Genomic DNA, 13,368 nt, shown 5'->3' with positions numbered 1-13,368 from the left:
GTTTCCTTCCAGCTCTAACTTCCACCATTTTCTCAGTAGTATGAGGTCAGTCCCCCTTGCCTCACCTATTTCACAAGATTCCTGTGAAGCTCCAATGAGAAGATGCAGATAGAAGCATCTTTTCCCTTTAAGGAGCATTGCTCACCCAGTGATGGGTGTCACACTATCCACCAAGACCTCTGCCATGCCTTCCCTGTCTCCTGTCCAGCATTTACACCCACTCAGCACAGTCAGTCAATACTGAGGCCCTACTATGTGCCAGGCCTTGTCAAAGGTGCTGAAGCCCTCCATGAACTTGACAGCATACCTGCCCTCAACTAGTATACACTCTAGTGAAAGGACACTGACAGTGTACAAATAGAGAAAATAAGATACTTTCAGGTTTTGCAAAGGCTATGGGGAAGATTAAGTGAAGTCACATAGGAGAGGATGACCAGGGGAGGCTGCCCTTGCTCAGGCTGGGGAGGGCCACACCCAGGAATGGCCATTTGAGTTGAGACTTGAATGCTGTAAGGGAGGCAGCTGTGCTGAGCCAAGAAAGAGCATCACAAGCAGAAGGGAGAGCAAAAGCAAGGACCTCAGGAAGGAAGGCTGCAAGGAGGCCAGTGAGGTCCGGAGACCTAAGAGGAGAGAAGAAGAAGAAGAGGAAGATCAGATAGGCAGCCTGGGCCAGACCATGCCAGGTTCAGAGGCCACAGCACAGATTTGAAACTTTTTCTACATGTGACGGAACTGCCAGTTGAAATTTTAAGGAGAGGAGTGACATAATCAGATTTATATTTTAGAATGATCATGCTCGCTGCCCAGTGAAGGAGGGACTGACAATCGTGGGCAAGAGGCAGAGAGACCAAGCAGAACCGCAGTAGCATCAGGTGAGAGAGCATGGTATCTTACCCCAGGCACATCAGTGGAGATTCTGAGAAATGATCAGATTGCGGGTCTGCTTGGAGATAAAGCCAATAGGATTTCCTGATGGATTAGATAGAGGGTGAAAAGGATCAAGGATGATGTGTAGAATTTTGGTCTAAGCAACTGAATGGTGTTGTTGTCTGGAGCCCTCCATCTGAGGTATATCAAGTTCAATATGCGAGTTAGACACCTAAGTGAAGATGCTAAGTAGTGAAGAGGGTATACAATCTGAAGCCGAGCAGGATCAAGGCTATGTTAATGTTGTGGTCTTAGAGAGACATCAACAAGTAGAAAGTATTAGAATCCAGGGCAGAGGTGAGGGGGGAGTAAAAATGAGAGATATGGGAGAGGAGGAGGAACCCACCCCACCTCCCTCCCACAGGAGGCCACAAGGAAGGGCCTAGTGGGAAAGGGAGAAAGGCAGTGCCAGGGGAAGCATAGAGAGAGGTCACTCATACTAAATGCTGCAGAGAAGAAAGGAGGCCGGAACCAGGATATTGATGAAGCCTTGATAAGACCTGTTCCAGGAGGGGCGTAAATACCCCCTGGTGGAACAGAAGAGAGGATGGGAAGTGAGGAGCCAGCAATGGCCATGGTAGACAAGAGATCTACCCCATTGGAAGGTAGTTAGAGAGAATGTGTGGTCAAGGTGGTCTTTGTTTAACAGTGGGAGATATTCCAGTGGTTTCAAAGCCAAGACGAACAACACAGAAGGCAGGGGGAAATTTGAGGGCAAAATGCTGTGAAAGTAAAAGGAGAAGTCCAGGGCCCTAGTCCAACCCAGGGCTGGTTTATAAATAAGGGCAAAGGCAGATTCTGTGGATGTTGAGACTGGTGGTTTGGTTGATCAGGGTGGGGATGGTGACTTCTACCCTGATTTCTTTGATTTCTCTGTAAATACAGTGTGAGGTCACTGATTTCGCTACCATCCTAGGTCAGCAGAAGATATACCCAAGAATGTCCACAGCAGCTGCACGCAGAGCAGCCACACCTGGAAACACGCAATGCCAATCAGCAGAAGAGGGGTTAACAAATTGAGGGATTCCCATTGTCCGAGGATACACAGCAATGGAGAAGTAAGAACAGCATGGGGGACTTCAAGGGGCCAGTGAAAGAGCTGGAGACAAGAGTTGCCCTGAAGTTCTAGAGCAGGCAAAGAAAGCAGGAGGACCTAGAGGAGTGGCTGCCTCTCAGGAGGGAGAGAGGGTCCTGAAGAGGCATGAGGGGCTTTTAAGGGCCGTGGAAATGTTCTAGGCCTTGATCTGTTCATCGTCACATGGATGGATACATTTTTAAAAATTCATTGAGTGTACACTTGATTGGAAAAGACTCTGATGCTGGGAGGGATTGGGGGCAGAAGGAGAAGGGGATGACAGATGATGAGATGGCTGGATGGCATCACTGACTCGATGGGCGTGAGTTTGAGTGAACTCCAGGAGATGGTGATGGACAGGGAGGCCTGGCGTGCTGCAATTCCTGGGGTTGCGAAGAGTCAGACACGACTGAGCGACTGAAGTGAACTGAACTGATACACTTGACTATATTGTGCACTTTACTGCATTTAAGTTTGTCCACAGTTAAATAATTTAGGAAATGGGAGTGGGATTCCTCACAACAATACCACAAGTTACAAATTCTCAGCCTCAATTTACAGATGAGGAAACTGAGGGTGGAGAATGAAACTGGATCCACAGTGACCTCTGCTGCCCAAACACCTGTGCTCTTTCCAAGTGATTTATTTAATTAAGATTCAACTTAAAAGTGAATGCATTTGATTCAAGGTCATAATATATAAAATGCATTATAGTAGAACTGCTCCGTTGGAATCCCACCTCAATCTCTCTGCATATCCCTTGGGTTCCAAGGAGTAGAGTTTGAAAACCATGGCCCTACACTAAGATGTCTTCTTGTAGCACTCAGGAACCAACTGCCAGTTGTGGAGCAAAAGGAATTTTGGGGTCCCCGGTCACCCACAGCTTCCCCATCCCCCCTGCTTCCAGCCTCAGCACAGTGGAGGCCCATGGTGCCCTTACTTGAGGGTACCAGGTGGACCACATATCCGCTGCCAACGTAGATAGCCCAGTGACTGATGGGAGGTCGGAAAATCTCAATCTGGTCTCCAAGCTTGAGTTTGGGCTGCAAAACCAAGAAGAAGGCTGTTAGAGGTGATGGGAGAGCTGGGAACCAAGGGTGGGGCTCAGCCCAGAGGGAGCAGCTCAGCGGCCTTCATCTCACAGCTCTCCTCGATGTCCTCCCGATCCCGCCTGGCCATCCTGGTGCCCGGCCCACTTCACATGTCTGCCAGGCAGTATGGGCCTGCCCACCTGTCATTACTACTTGCAAAGTGCACACCTTGCTGGAACTTCTACCTTATTGTTACTCTTTCTAGCATATTATTTACTGAATGCTTACTCTGAGCCAAGGACTCTGCTAACCAGTTTTACAGGAATAGTTCAATAAATTCACACAACCCGCCTATGAGGTGGGCACTGTTGTCAACTCCATGTGTTGAAAGAAGAAATCAAGGCTCAGAGATGGAAACGAGATTTTGCAAAACTGCACAGCCCCTGAGTGATGGGAGCAAGACTCAGTGCTAGGCTGCCTGATTCCCAGGCCCTCATCTTGACCACCACAGTGACCGTCAGGTGCCGGGGTCCAGTCCCCGCAGGATCCAGGGGTACCATCAGATGAGACAGTGTTGGCGAATGAATAAATGAATGAATGAGAGAGGAAAAAATAGAAGCTGATATTCCTTGGTTTACATAGAAAGCCAATAAAGCCCCAGACAAGGGACTTGCTCTGTTCATGGAGGCCGCAGGTGCCCTCTCACCAGAGTGAAGACGCAGAGCACCTTCTCGATCGGGTCTTAGAAACCCAGATAAGAAAGTGAATGCAGAGAGTCTCTGTGTTCCAAGGGATCAGCCTGAAAAAGAGAGGGAGGGAGAAGGAGAAAGGGAGAAAGAATGATTGACACGGGTGACCAAGCTTCGGTGAGCGAGGCCCATAACTTTATTTTCAAAAGGAACTTTTATACCTTGACTTGTACATAGAGGGAAATGAAAGAGGCAAAGTCATACAGAGTCAGCCCAAACACCCAAACATTACATCTGTTTTGTCTTCATCGAAACCAGGATTTTTTCTGCATACCTTTCCCATAAACAATGTTGTGTACATTATCTTCTGGCCTTGGAGGCCTGTGGACATTTTATGACCCTCTTTTGATAAAGTCTGCTCAACCGGAAAACTTATTTTCCTTTGAAGTGTTTTTTCTTTATACTTCTAATCTATGTCAGCCTCAGAATGTATTAAACAGAGTTACATTCTCACAGAGCAAAGGTGCAGTGAGTTACAACAAAGAAAGAACCAATTAGCTCAAAGGTCTGATGTGGTTAATTCCAAGGCTACTTCTCGCTTTTCTTACATTCCAACTATGTTAACTAATGCACTCCCAGGTGCACAGTGGATAAGAGATATGGGAACTTAGCAGCAAGCATTGGAACAATGCTTTCATTTCAACAATGAAATCCTACACCAGCACTATTCTAATAGTTTTTAACTCTTTGAATGGCTCTATATTTTTAGAATATTTTAGGCTTTCCGTGCCTCTCACAGTTGGGAGGCTGTGAATAATCACATGCGTAGCTGCAAGAGTCTGGATAAACCTGTCAGACAAGCTAGAGAGCCATCAGAGGGGTTTGATTTGAAATATTCCTCTCATGCCCAAGAGACTTATCAACTAGCCCTAAGTTGATTTTTTCCAGAGAAAGGTGGTAGGGGGATAGCCCCTTGTTAATGTCAGAAGAGTTGGTGAAAGGCACAAAATAGTAAGACAGACAGATTCTGGATTTGGCGTAGATGCTCGAGCAGGTCCAGGGAGTCCCTCGAATCCTGATCTGCCTTTGCCTGTCGGGTCTTCTCTGCATGACCTTTGTCGTGGGTGGGATCTCCCGTGGTGGCTCCCGGGAGTCAGGCAAGCACATGGGTTATCTGACTAGAGCTGCCCACCTGCAGAGGCCGCCAAATCTGGGGGTAGCGGTATTCCACAGACACTCCCCTACCTGACCCAGACCTGGCAGACAGATAGAGTCAGCCTCTGGCAGTAATGTTCCCCTGGCTGCTCATCAAGAGGGTAAGAGTGAGTGCATGCATGTGTGACAAGCAAAGAAAACTCTCTTCTGCACTGTGCTCACTCCTCTACTTCTGACACTGGATGTGTGGGTTTCCCACACTAAGCAATTCAATCCTCGGTGCACACTGAGTGGGTGTCCCACAGTTTGACACAGTTCTGACACTGATGGCCCAGAGACAGTGCAGACCTCACAGGCTTACTTCCAGGAGACTGAGCTTCAGGTGCCAGGTGAAGTTGAAGTTGTTACCTGCGCTCTGAACAACTGGCTGTTAATTGATGGTTTCCACAGCCCCCTTCCTTGGGTTCAGTGGATTGCTGGAACAGCTCATAGAACCCAGGAAAACAGTTTACTTGCTAGAAGACCCATTTACTAGAAAATATGCAACTCAGGAATGCAGAGGGCAAGCTGTGGGGCAGGGGGGATTCAGAGCATCCTTGCCCACTCCAAGGAACTCTGCTCTCCAGCAACTCCATGCTCTCACCAACACTCCAGCTTAGCAGTTTTATAGAGGCCTTATTATGTGGGCTCAGTTGATGAGATCATTGGCTATTGGTGATTAATGCTACTTCCAGCTCTTTGATCACCTGGTTGGTTGAAAGGGGCTTCTTCTGAATGATGAAACACATTCCTCTCTCCCCTACTGCTCAGGAAATTATTCAGGTTTTAGAAACTCTGCGGCAGGAACCTGGGACCAAGACTAAATATACATTTCTCATTACATCAGAGTGGGCATGTGTGGGAGTGAGAGTGTGCATGCCTGCACAGTGGAAGGTGGGAAGGATGCTGAAACGCTCCTCAGAGCCCCACCCTGTGAAGAGAGCAGTGGCCCAGAGCCTGAGAGCACTCAGGAGAGCTTCAAGATCACTGTCATTCAATATACTGAGCTCCCAGTACCAGACACTGTGCTAAGTGCTGCAGGTGCGGGCACTCCGCTCTGGACTTCCCTCGTCCAAACCAACCATAAATCTCTTTGGGACACCTGGAGACAGAGCTCCTCAGAGGTTGTTCCAGCCCTCTGTCCTTTCCCACTCACCCCTTGCTCTTCGGGGACAGACCGATAGGGGCCTGCCCACATCCCACCTCCAAACTCTGGCCTGACTGAGAGATTCCATCAAAGATGAGTATAGAGTGTGGGCTCCCCTGGGATAGCAATGATGGGCAGTGGGAATAGCCCATCACCACTCTACAGTGGCTGTGAAGCAGGATCAAGGGCAGTTCATTTCTATTTATAGAAGCACTAAAACTGCCAAGAAGCATCCCATGTGGCAGGAAAAATATCTTTTTTGCTGGAATTTTACAGACAAATCATGCTGTCTTATTGCAGTAAGTATAATTTATCTTCCTAGAAGAAGTCACCCAGACCTTACTGAGAACCAATTTCAGAACACTGGACAATGGTCACAATTTATGAATCTCATTTGTTTTTCAAATAGAAGAAAAAAAAAGTACATTAATTGTTGGGTGAGAGTTAGGAGGTTGTCAGGGATCCCCAGTGGGGAAGGAAATAGCAACTCACTCCAGTTATTTTTGCCTGGAGAATCCTATGGACAGGGGAGCCTGGCAGGCTACTGCTCATGAGGTTGCAAAGAGTCAGACACAACTGAGCGACTAAGCACAGGGATCCCCAAAGGGGAATTTAACTGGGCTTTTCCATGAATAATCCTGGATGTAAAGGCAAGGCAGAGACCCAGCCCTCAAGGAGTTTATGGATTAGAAAAAGAGACATTTTGGATGTAAGAACAAAGCTAGTGGAGGTGATGGAATTCCAGTTGATCTATTTCAAATCCTGGAAGATGATGCTGTGAAAGCGCTGCACTCAGTATGCCTGCAAATTTGGAAAACTCAGCAGTGGCCACAGGACTGGAAAAGGTCAGTTTTCATCCCAATCCCAAAGAAAGGCACTGACGAAGAATGCTCAAACTACCGCACAATTGCACTCATCTCACATGCTAGTAAAGTAATGCTCAAAATTCTCCAAGCCAGGCTTCAGCAATATGTGAGCGGTGAAGTTCCAGATGTTCAAGCTGGTTTTAGAAAAGGTAGAGGAACCAGAGATCAAATTACCAACATATGCTGGATCATGGAAAAAGCAAGAGAGTTCCAGAAAAACATCTATTTCTGCTTTATTGACTATGCCAAAGCCTTTCGCTGTGTGGATCACAATAAACTGTGGAAAATACTGAAAGAGATGGGAATACCAGACGACCTGACCTGCTTCTTGAGAAACCTATATGCAGGTCAGGAAGCAACAGTTAGAACTGGACACAGAACAACAGACTGGTTCCAAATAGGAAAAGGAGTATGTCAAGGCTGTATATTATCACACTGCTTAACTTCTATGCAGAGTACATCATGAGACACTCTGGGCTGGAAGAAACACAAGCTGGAATCAGGATTGCCAGGAGAAATATCGATAGCCTAAGATATGCAGATGACATCACCCTTATGGCAGAAAGTGAAGAGGAACTAAAGAGCCTCTTGATGAAAGTGAAAGAGGAGAGTGAAAAAGTTGGCTTAAAGCTCAACATTCAGAAAACGAATATCATGGCATCTGATCCCATCACTTCATGTCAAACAGATGGGGAAACAGTGGAAACAGTGTCAGACTTTATTTTTTTGGGTTCCAAAAACACTGCAGATGATGATTGCAGCCATTAAATTAAAAAACACTTATGCCTGGAAGGAAAGTTATGCCCAACCTAGATAGCATATTAAGAAGCAGTCATTACTTTGCTGACTAAGGTCCGTCTAGTCAAGGCTATGGTTTTTCCTGTGATCTTGTATGGATGTGAGAGTTGGACTGTGAAGACAGCTGAGCACTGAAGAATTGATGCTTTTGAACAGTGGTGTTGGAGAAGACTCTTCAGGGTTCCTTGTACTGCAAGGAGATCCAAGCAGTCCATTCTGAAGGAGATCAGCCCTGGGATTTCTTTGGAAGGAATGATGCTAAAGCTGAAACTCCAGTACTTTGGCCACCTCATGCGAAGAGTTGACTCACTGGAAAAGACCCTGATGCTGGGAGGGATTGGGGGCAGGAGGAGAAGGGGAGGACAGAGGATGAGATGGCTGGATGGCATCACCGACTTGATGGACTTGAGTTTGAGTGAACTCCGGGAGTTGGTGATGGTCAGGGAGGCCTGGAGTGCTAAGATTCATGGGGTCACAAAGAGTCAGACATGACTGAGTGACTGAACTGAACTGAACTGAACTCTGAGGTCAAATAATAAGCAGCCAGTAGGTACACAGACTAAAGGAGTTCACTGTGTCCCAGGCAAATACCAATGAATGGAGAACTATACAGAGAAACAAGCTTGCAAATATATATATATACACCCAGCAGCAAAATTATCTACAGAGAAACTTGGACTCATCTCACCTCCCCTTTCTTTTTCAAGTTCATGTCCAACTGAAAAGGCTGACCCTAAAAGTTGTCCCTGAATTCAGTGCCTCCTCATCTCCAGTCCACTGACTTGGTCCAGGGCAGCCCCATCCCTGCCTCTGTGACTCCCTCTGACCCTTGAACACCCAGCCCCACCCTACTTCCTGTCTCCATCTGGAGAACATATAGATGGACTGTTCACTCCATCCCTAAGTAATCCCAGATGTCTAAGACCACGGCCGGGTACCGGCAGCAGCAGACAGGGAAAAGACAGAACATCAGCTGTGTCTCTACTTGGAAAGGAAATGGGGCAGGAGCCAGGCACGGAGTAGCTCAGAGTGAGGCTTGATGCCGCATTTCTTGAGAAATACTACACCTCTTCCCAGAACTGGTTGATTTTCAGTAATGGCAGGAATCTGGCTTGTTCCTTTCCAGCTGCACTCTAGGAGAGGTGCCTGCCCCACCACCGAAACTTCTCTCATTCAGAAACACTGGCTGCTTGGGAGAGAGCGTTACAGGAACAGATCACTGAAATGCAAGTGCACTCTCTGCAGCAGGACTGATGCCTTGGGTGATGGAGGAGGCAGAGGAGGTGGGATGCACTCATCTCCTTTGTCCCACGGTTGCCCCCTCCGCTGCCACCCCAGCTTCATCCCCACGTCCCCCAGAACAACCCACCACTCCTCCCCATGGAAGTCCCTACCCCCACTGCACTGGGTGCAGACAGGAATCTCACTCTGCCCCAAGTCCTCGTGGTTCCAGCAGGAAAAGGGAGTTTTAAACAGTCAATATATTTTCCTATGAAAGCCTTTTCCAGACAGGCTCTGGGAAGAGCAAGACCCAGCCTTTACAGGAGGGGAGCTGCCCTCTCATTTGGAGTCAATGGTGGGGAGTTTCAGGGGACTTACCGAAGCCATCGCAAGCCAGAGCAGTACTGCAATCTTGCTGCTCTCACACCAGCTTTTATATCAAAGCTAAGAATTTCACTTTCGCTTTTCTTCTAAAAAAATATGAAGGTGTAAGCTCTTTTCTTTTTAAAGGGAGACTATGATTTCCTTTAAGTGGAAAGGTCAATGATTACCTACCTCAAAACGTAAAATCGCCGGGACTTTAAAGCCCCCTGGAGGTAGCGTAGGACGCCAATGCTATCATCTGGCCTTGCTTGAGAAATCCAATGTCTCTTCCAACAATATCCTGGACGATGGTTCCTACTCCAGGAAGAGGGTTATTTAGAGGCTCAGAGGTGCCAAACCCCTAGTACACCTTCTAGGCCATTGTAATGACTCTAGGAAATACTGGGTCAGAAGCCATGGGGTGGGCCAGATGGGGTGTTGCACTCCATGGGACAAGCCTTAGGAGGTGGGTGCCTCATGGCATGTGGGACCCAGGACCTCGATGTCCCTGTAGGATGCGTTTGGCTGCAAGAAGAAGAACTTAACTAAAACAGGTTTTGACAGCCTGGACAGTCACTGACTCTGTAACAGGAAGACAGAGGCTGGTGACTCAGATCCATTTCAGTAGCTCATCGAGGCCACTAAGGACCTAGGATTTTCTATCATGCTGGTGCTGTGTCCCCAGTGACACCTTGCCTGGTCACCATGGCAGCCGCAGCCTCAAGGGGCACATTATTTCTTGGCGATGTCCAAATGCACTAAAGGAAGATGTTTCTCATCAGTGACTGGACTTTGTGGTTGGATGCAGGTGGCAGGGGTGGTGGTGAGTGTGGGGCCGAAGGAAAGGATGTGTCAGGGAGATGGAGGACTTAGGCTGGCCCTCTCTGGGGACTAGGAAAGCTGGAAGAGGGGTCGGAACAGGGGACATCATTCCCCAGATCAGGAGTGCAGCGGGAACAGAAAACTGATTCATTTTTGCAGCTGGGGTGCCCTGGGGTGGGACACAGACCATGAGGAATGGGGTGCGGAAAGGGAGTCAGGCAGGACTGTGGGGTGCCTAGTGGGAGATGTGGGCAAAGGCCCGGCTTGGCCTCTTGGCACAAGTGACCTCGAGCAGGGCATCGCCCTCTGGGAACCCTGGTTCCTGCTCCTCCACAATGGGATGATGCTCCCTTGTCAGGTTGTTGGGTGGGCGGAAGGGCCACGTGGCAGGTGTCCACCCCATTGCTGACAGCTGTGTGATCCCACAAGGTTCTGGTCCCCGGCCGAACTGCCCGTTGGGTCACATTAAGATCTCTCCAACTTGCATCTCTCAAGACATCAGCTATGAGAGAAGGGCATCCTGAGGGCAGGAGGGGACCCAAAGTTGGGGCTCAATGAGGCCACGGACAGCACAAGCACAGGGTGGTGGGCTTGAGGGTCTGTCCCCAGACTGGCTGCCCAGCATTGCCCTGGGTGGGCCTGCTGCTGGGACATGTTGGGGAGATGCTGTGCAAGCTGTGTCATGAGTACACACGTGCAGAAACACATCCGCATAGCCCCGGGCATATGAAGGTACACCTGAGTAAACACGGACTCAACCAACACAGTCCCAGGACCCTCCCTCCTTTCCCATGTCGCAGCAGGGGTGAGGGCTGGTGCCCAAGACAAGTGCTTGCACCGTCCTGGTTGCCTATCACGTGATGAAGATTAAGCATCACCCCTTCTCCCCAAAGAAGCCACTCTACGTGAGACAGATGGCTTAGGTTCATGTTCATCTGATTTTTCTAGAGCAGGCAGGCCAAATGCTATACCTGGAGATCTGGCTGAGATGTTTTCAAAGTGGCTATTAGACAAGAATGTGGTCCATCTGGTCCCTGAAAGAAAGGAAGGATTTTCTATCTAAATGTCAGTCCTGTCCGACTCTCGGTCGTGTCCGACTCTTTCCGATCCCGGGGCCTATAGCCTGCTAGGCTCTTCTGGCAGGAAGTCTCAATGGACATTAGCAAATATTTTAAAAGGAACAAAAATGCAAACATAAAATATCAAAATTTGTGTGGTATAGGTAAAGTGCTGAGAAAAAATGTATTGTCTTAAATGCTTATACTAGAAAAGAAGAAACGTTTAAAATCAGTACTCTGAGCTTTCAACTGAAGAAATTAGAAAAAAAGTGCAAAATAAACCAAAGCAAGTAAAAAGAAGGAAATAAAAAACATAAGGGCAGAAATCTATAAAGTTGGAAACAGAAAACAGCAGAGAAAATCAATAGGGTCAAAACTGTTTTTCTGAAAATACCAATTAAATTGGTAAATCTCTAGTGAGACTGACAAAGAAAAAAAGGGAAAAAGATTCAAATGACCAATATCAGAAATGAAAGAAGAGTTTTCACTAAAGACCCCACAAACATTGAAGAGATAGGAAAATTATATTATCCACTCTATGTATGTATTACATTTGATGACTAAGATTAAATGTAGATTGGTACAGCCACTATGGAGAACAGTATGAAGATTCCTTAACAAATTAGGAATAAAATTACCATATGACCCAACAGCCCCACTACTGGGCATATGCTCTGAGAAAACCACAATTCAAAAAGACACATGCACCCCAGTGTTCATTGCAGCACTATTTATAATAGCCAGGACATGGAAGCAACCTAGATATTCATCAATAGATGAATGGATAAAGAAGATCGGGTAAATAGGTACAATGGAATATTACTCAGCCATAAAAAGGAATGAATTTGAATCAGTTGTAGTGAGGTGGATGAACCTAGAACCTGTTATACAGAGTAAGGTAGTCAGAAGAGCAAAACAAATATAGCATAGTCATGCATATATATGAAATCCAGATTAAATGGATCAATTTTTTGAAAAACACAAACTATCAAAAGCAACCCAAGATAAAATAGATACATGGTCTATTTCTACGTCCAGTTAGGGGAATTGAATTTTTAATTAAAAAATCTTCCAAGTGGAAATATCCAGGTAAGATTGCTTCCCCAGCAAATTTCATGAACAGTTTAAAGAAACAGTCCCAATTTTTATAAAATTCGGGAAAATAGAGAAGGGGACAACACTTCTGAGAGAACACACAGATGGGAAATTAGCACATGAAAAGATGCTCAACATCTTTAGTTGCCTAGGGAAATACAAATTAAAGCCACAATGAGATACCTTGACACATCAAGAATGGGATCCGTTCCCCAAAGCCATCCACCTTTTCTGCAGCAATCAGCTTTGTGTATGTCAGGGAAGTGGAGTCTTGGCGGGATCACAAAAAACTCACACTCTATTCTCCCAGGGAGGTGGGTGTGCTCAGAGCCTATATTTGCACAATCAAGAGGGCCACTGGGGTGTCACAGGATGTGCAAGGCCAACTTCTCTAGGTTAAAAATATCACAACAAATTATGGAACTTCATTCCTCATTTCAGATAAGACTATGGACCAGAGACCACAAGGGTCTTATCCAAAGCCACATAGCTCTGACCCTGACTCATCTGCTCATCCCCTTGTGGATGTGGTGGATGCTAGGCTGGGGGCCGGCCCAGGACCAATCCTTTTCCTCATCCTGAATCCACAGGTGGAATCTCAGGAGCTGGTGGGTCCAGTATCATGTTTTCAGTGGCGGACAGGGCCATAGTAAAGAAGAAGCGGCTGTGTGACGTGGTTGGGAGAGATCCGTACAGGGTCAACAACAAGCATGATGACAAGTACAAGCCATTCCCTCCCAGCAAAATCATCCAGCGGGCGGAGAAGCTGGTGGGCCGGGAGTTGTGCTACAGCCTGACCAGCCAGAACTGTGAGCATTTCATCAATGAGCTGTGTTATGGGGTCCCCCGCAGCGACCAGGTGGGTCCTCAGTGTGTTCCTAGCTCCTTGGTCTCTTAGTTTCTTATTTCTCTGCTATTTCTCTTACTCAGCTAGGCCACATCCCCCAGAACTTGCCTTAAGATATGTAGGATAATGGTGACAAGAGTTCACTCTACATGCCAGGCTCGAACTTGAATTGGTTGCTGTATAAGTTTCTGTGGCTGCTGTAACACTTGGCCAGAAATTCAGTGGCTTAACACAA

At 47.2% G+C, this 13,368-nt stretch overlaps 1 protein-coding gene across 1 annotated transcript in view; it reads left to right on the top strand.

Moving 5' to 3' along the window:
* Window positions 1-11,971: 11,971 nt before the first annotated feature.
* The window catches only part of LOC120874091 (phospholipase A and acyltransferase 3-like), a 20,603-nt gene continuing 19,206 nt past the window's right edge, over window positions 11,972-13,368 (top strand). The window contains exons 1-2 of the mRNA XM_040255199.1: window positions 11,972-11,989; window positions 12,828-13,145. Of these exons, the coding sequence (XP_040111133.1) occupies window positions 11,972-11,989; window positions 12,828-13,145 (336 nt within the window). The remainder of the gene's footprint in view (window positions 11,990-12,827; window positions 13,146-13,368) is intronic.

The sequence above is a fragment of the Oryx dammah genome, unplaced genomic scaffold (assembly GCF_014754425.2).
Source record: "Oryx dammah isolate SB20612 unplaced genomic scaffold, SCBI_Odam_1.1 HiC_scaffold_15, whole genome shotgun sequence".
Classification (NCBI taxonomy): Eukaryota; Metazoa; Chordata; class Mammalia; order Artiodactyla; family Bovidae; genus Oryx; species Oryx dammah.
This window is presented reverse-complemented; position numbering and strand designations above follow the sequence as displayed.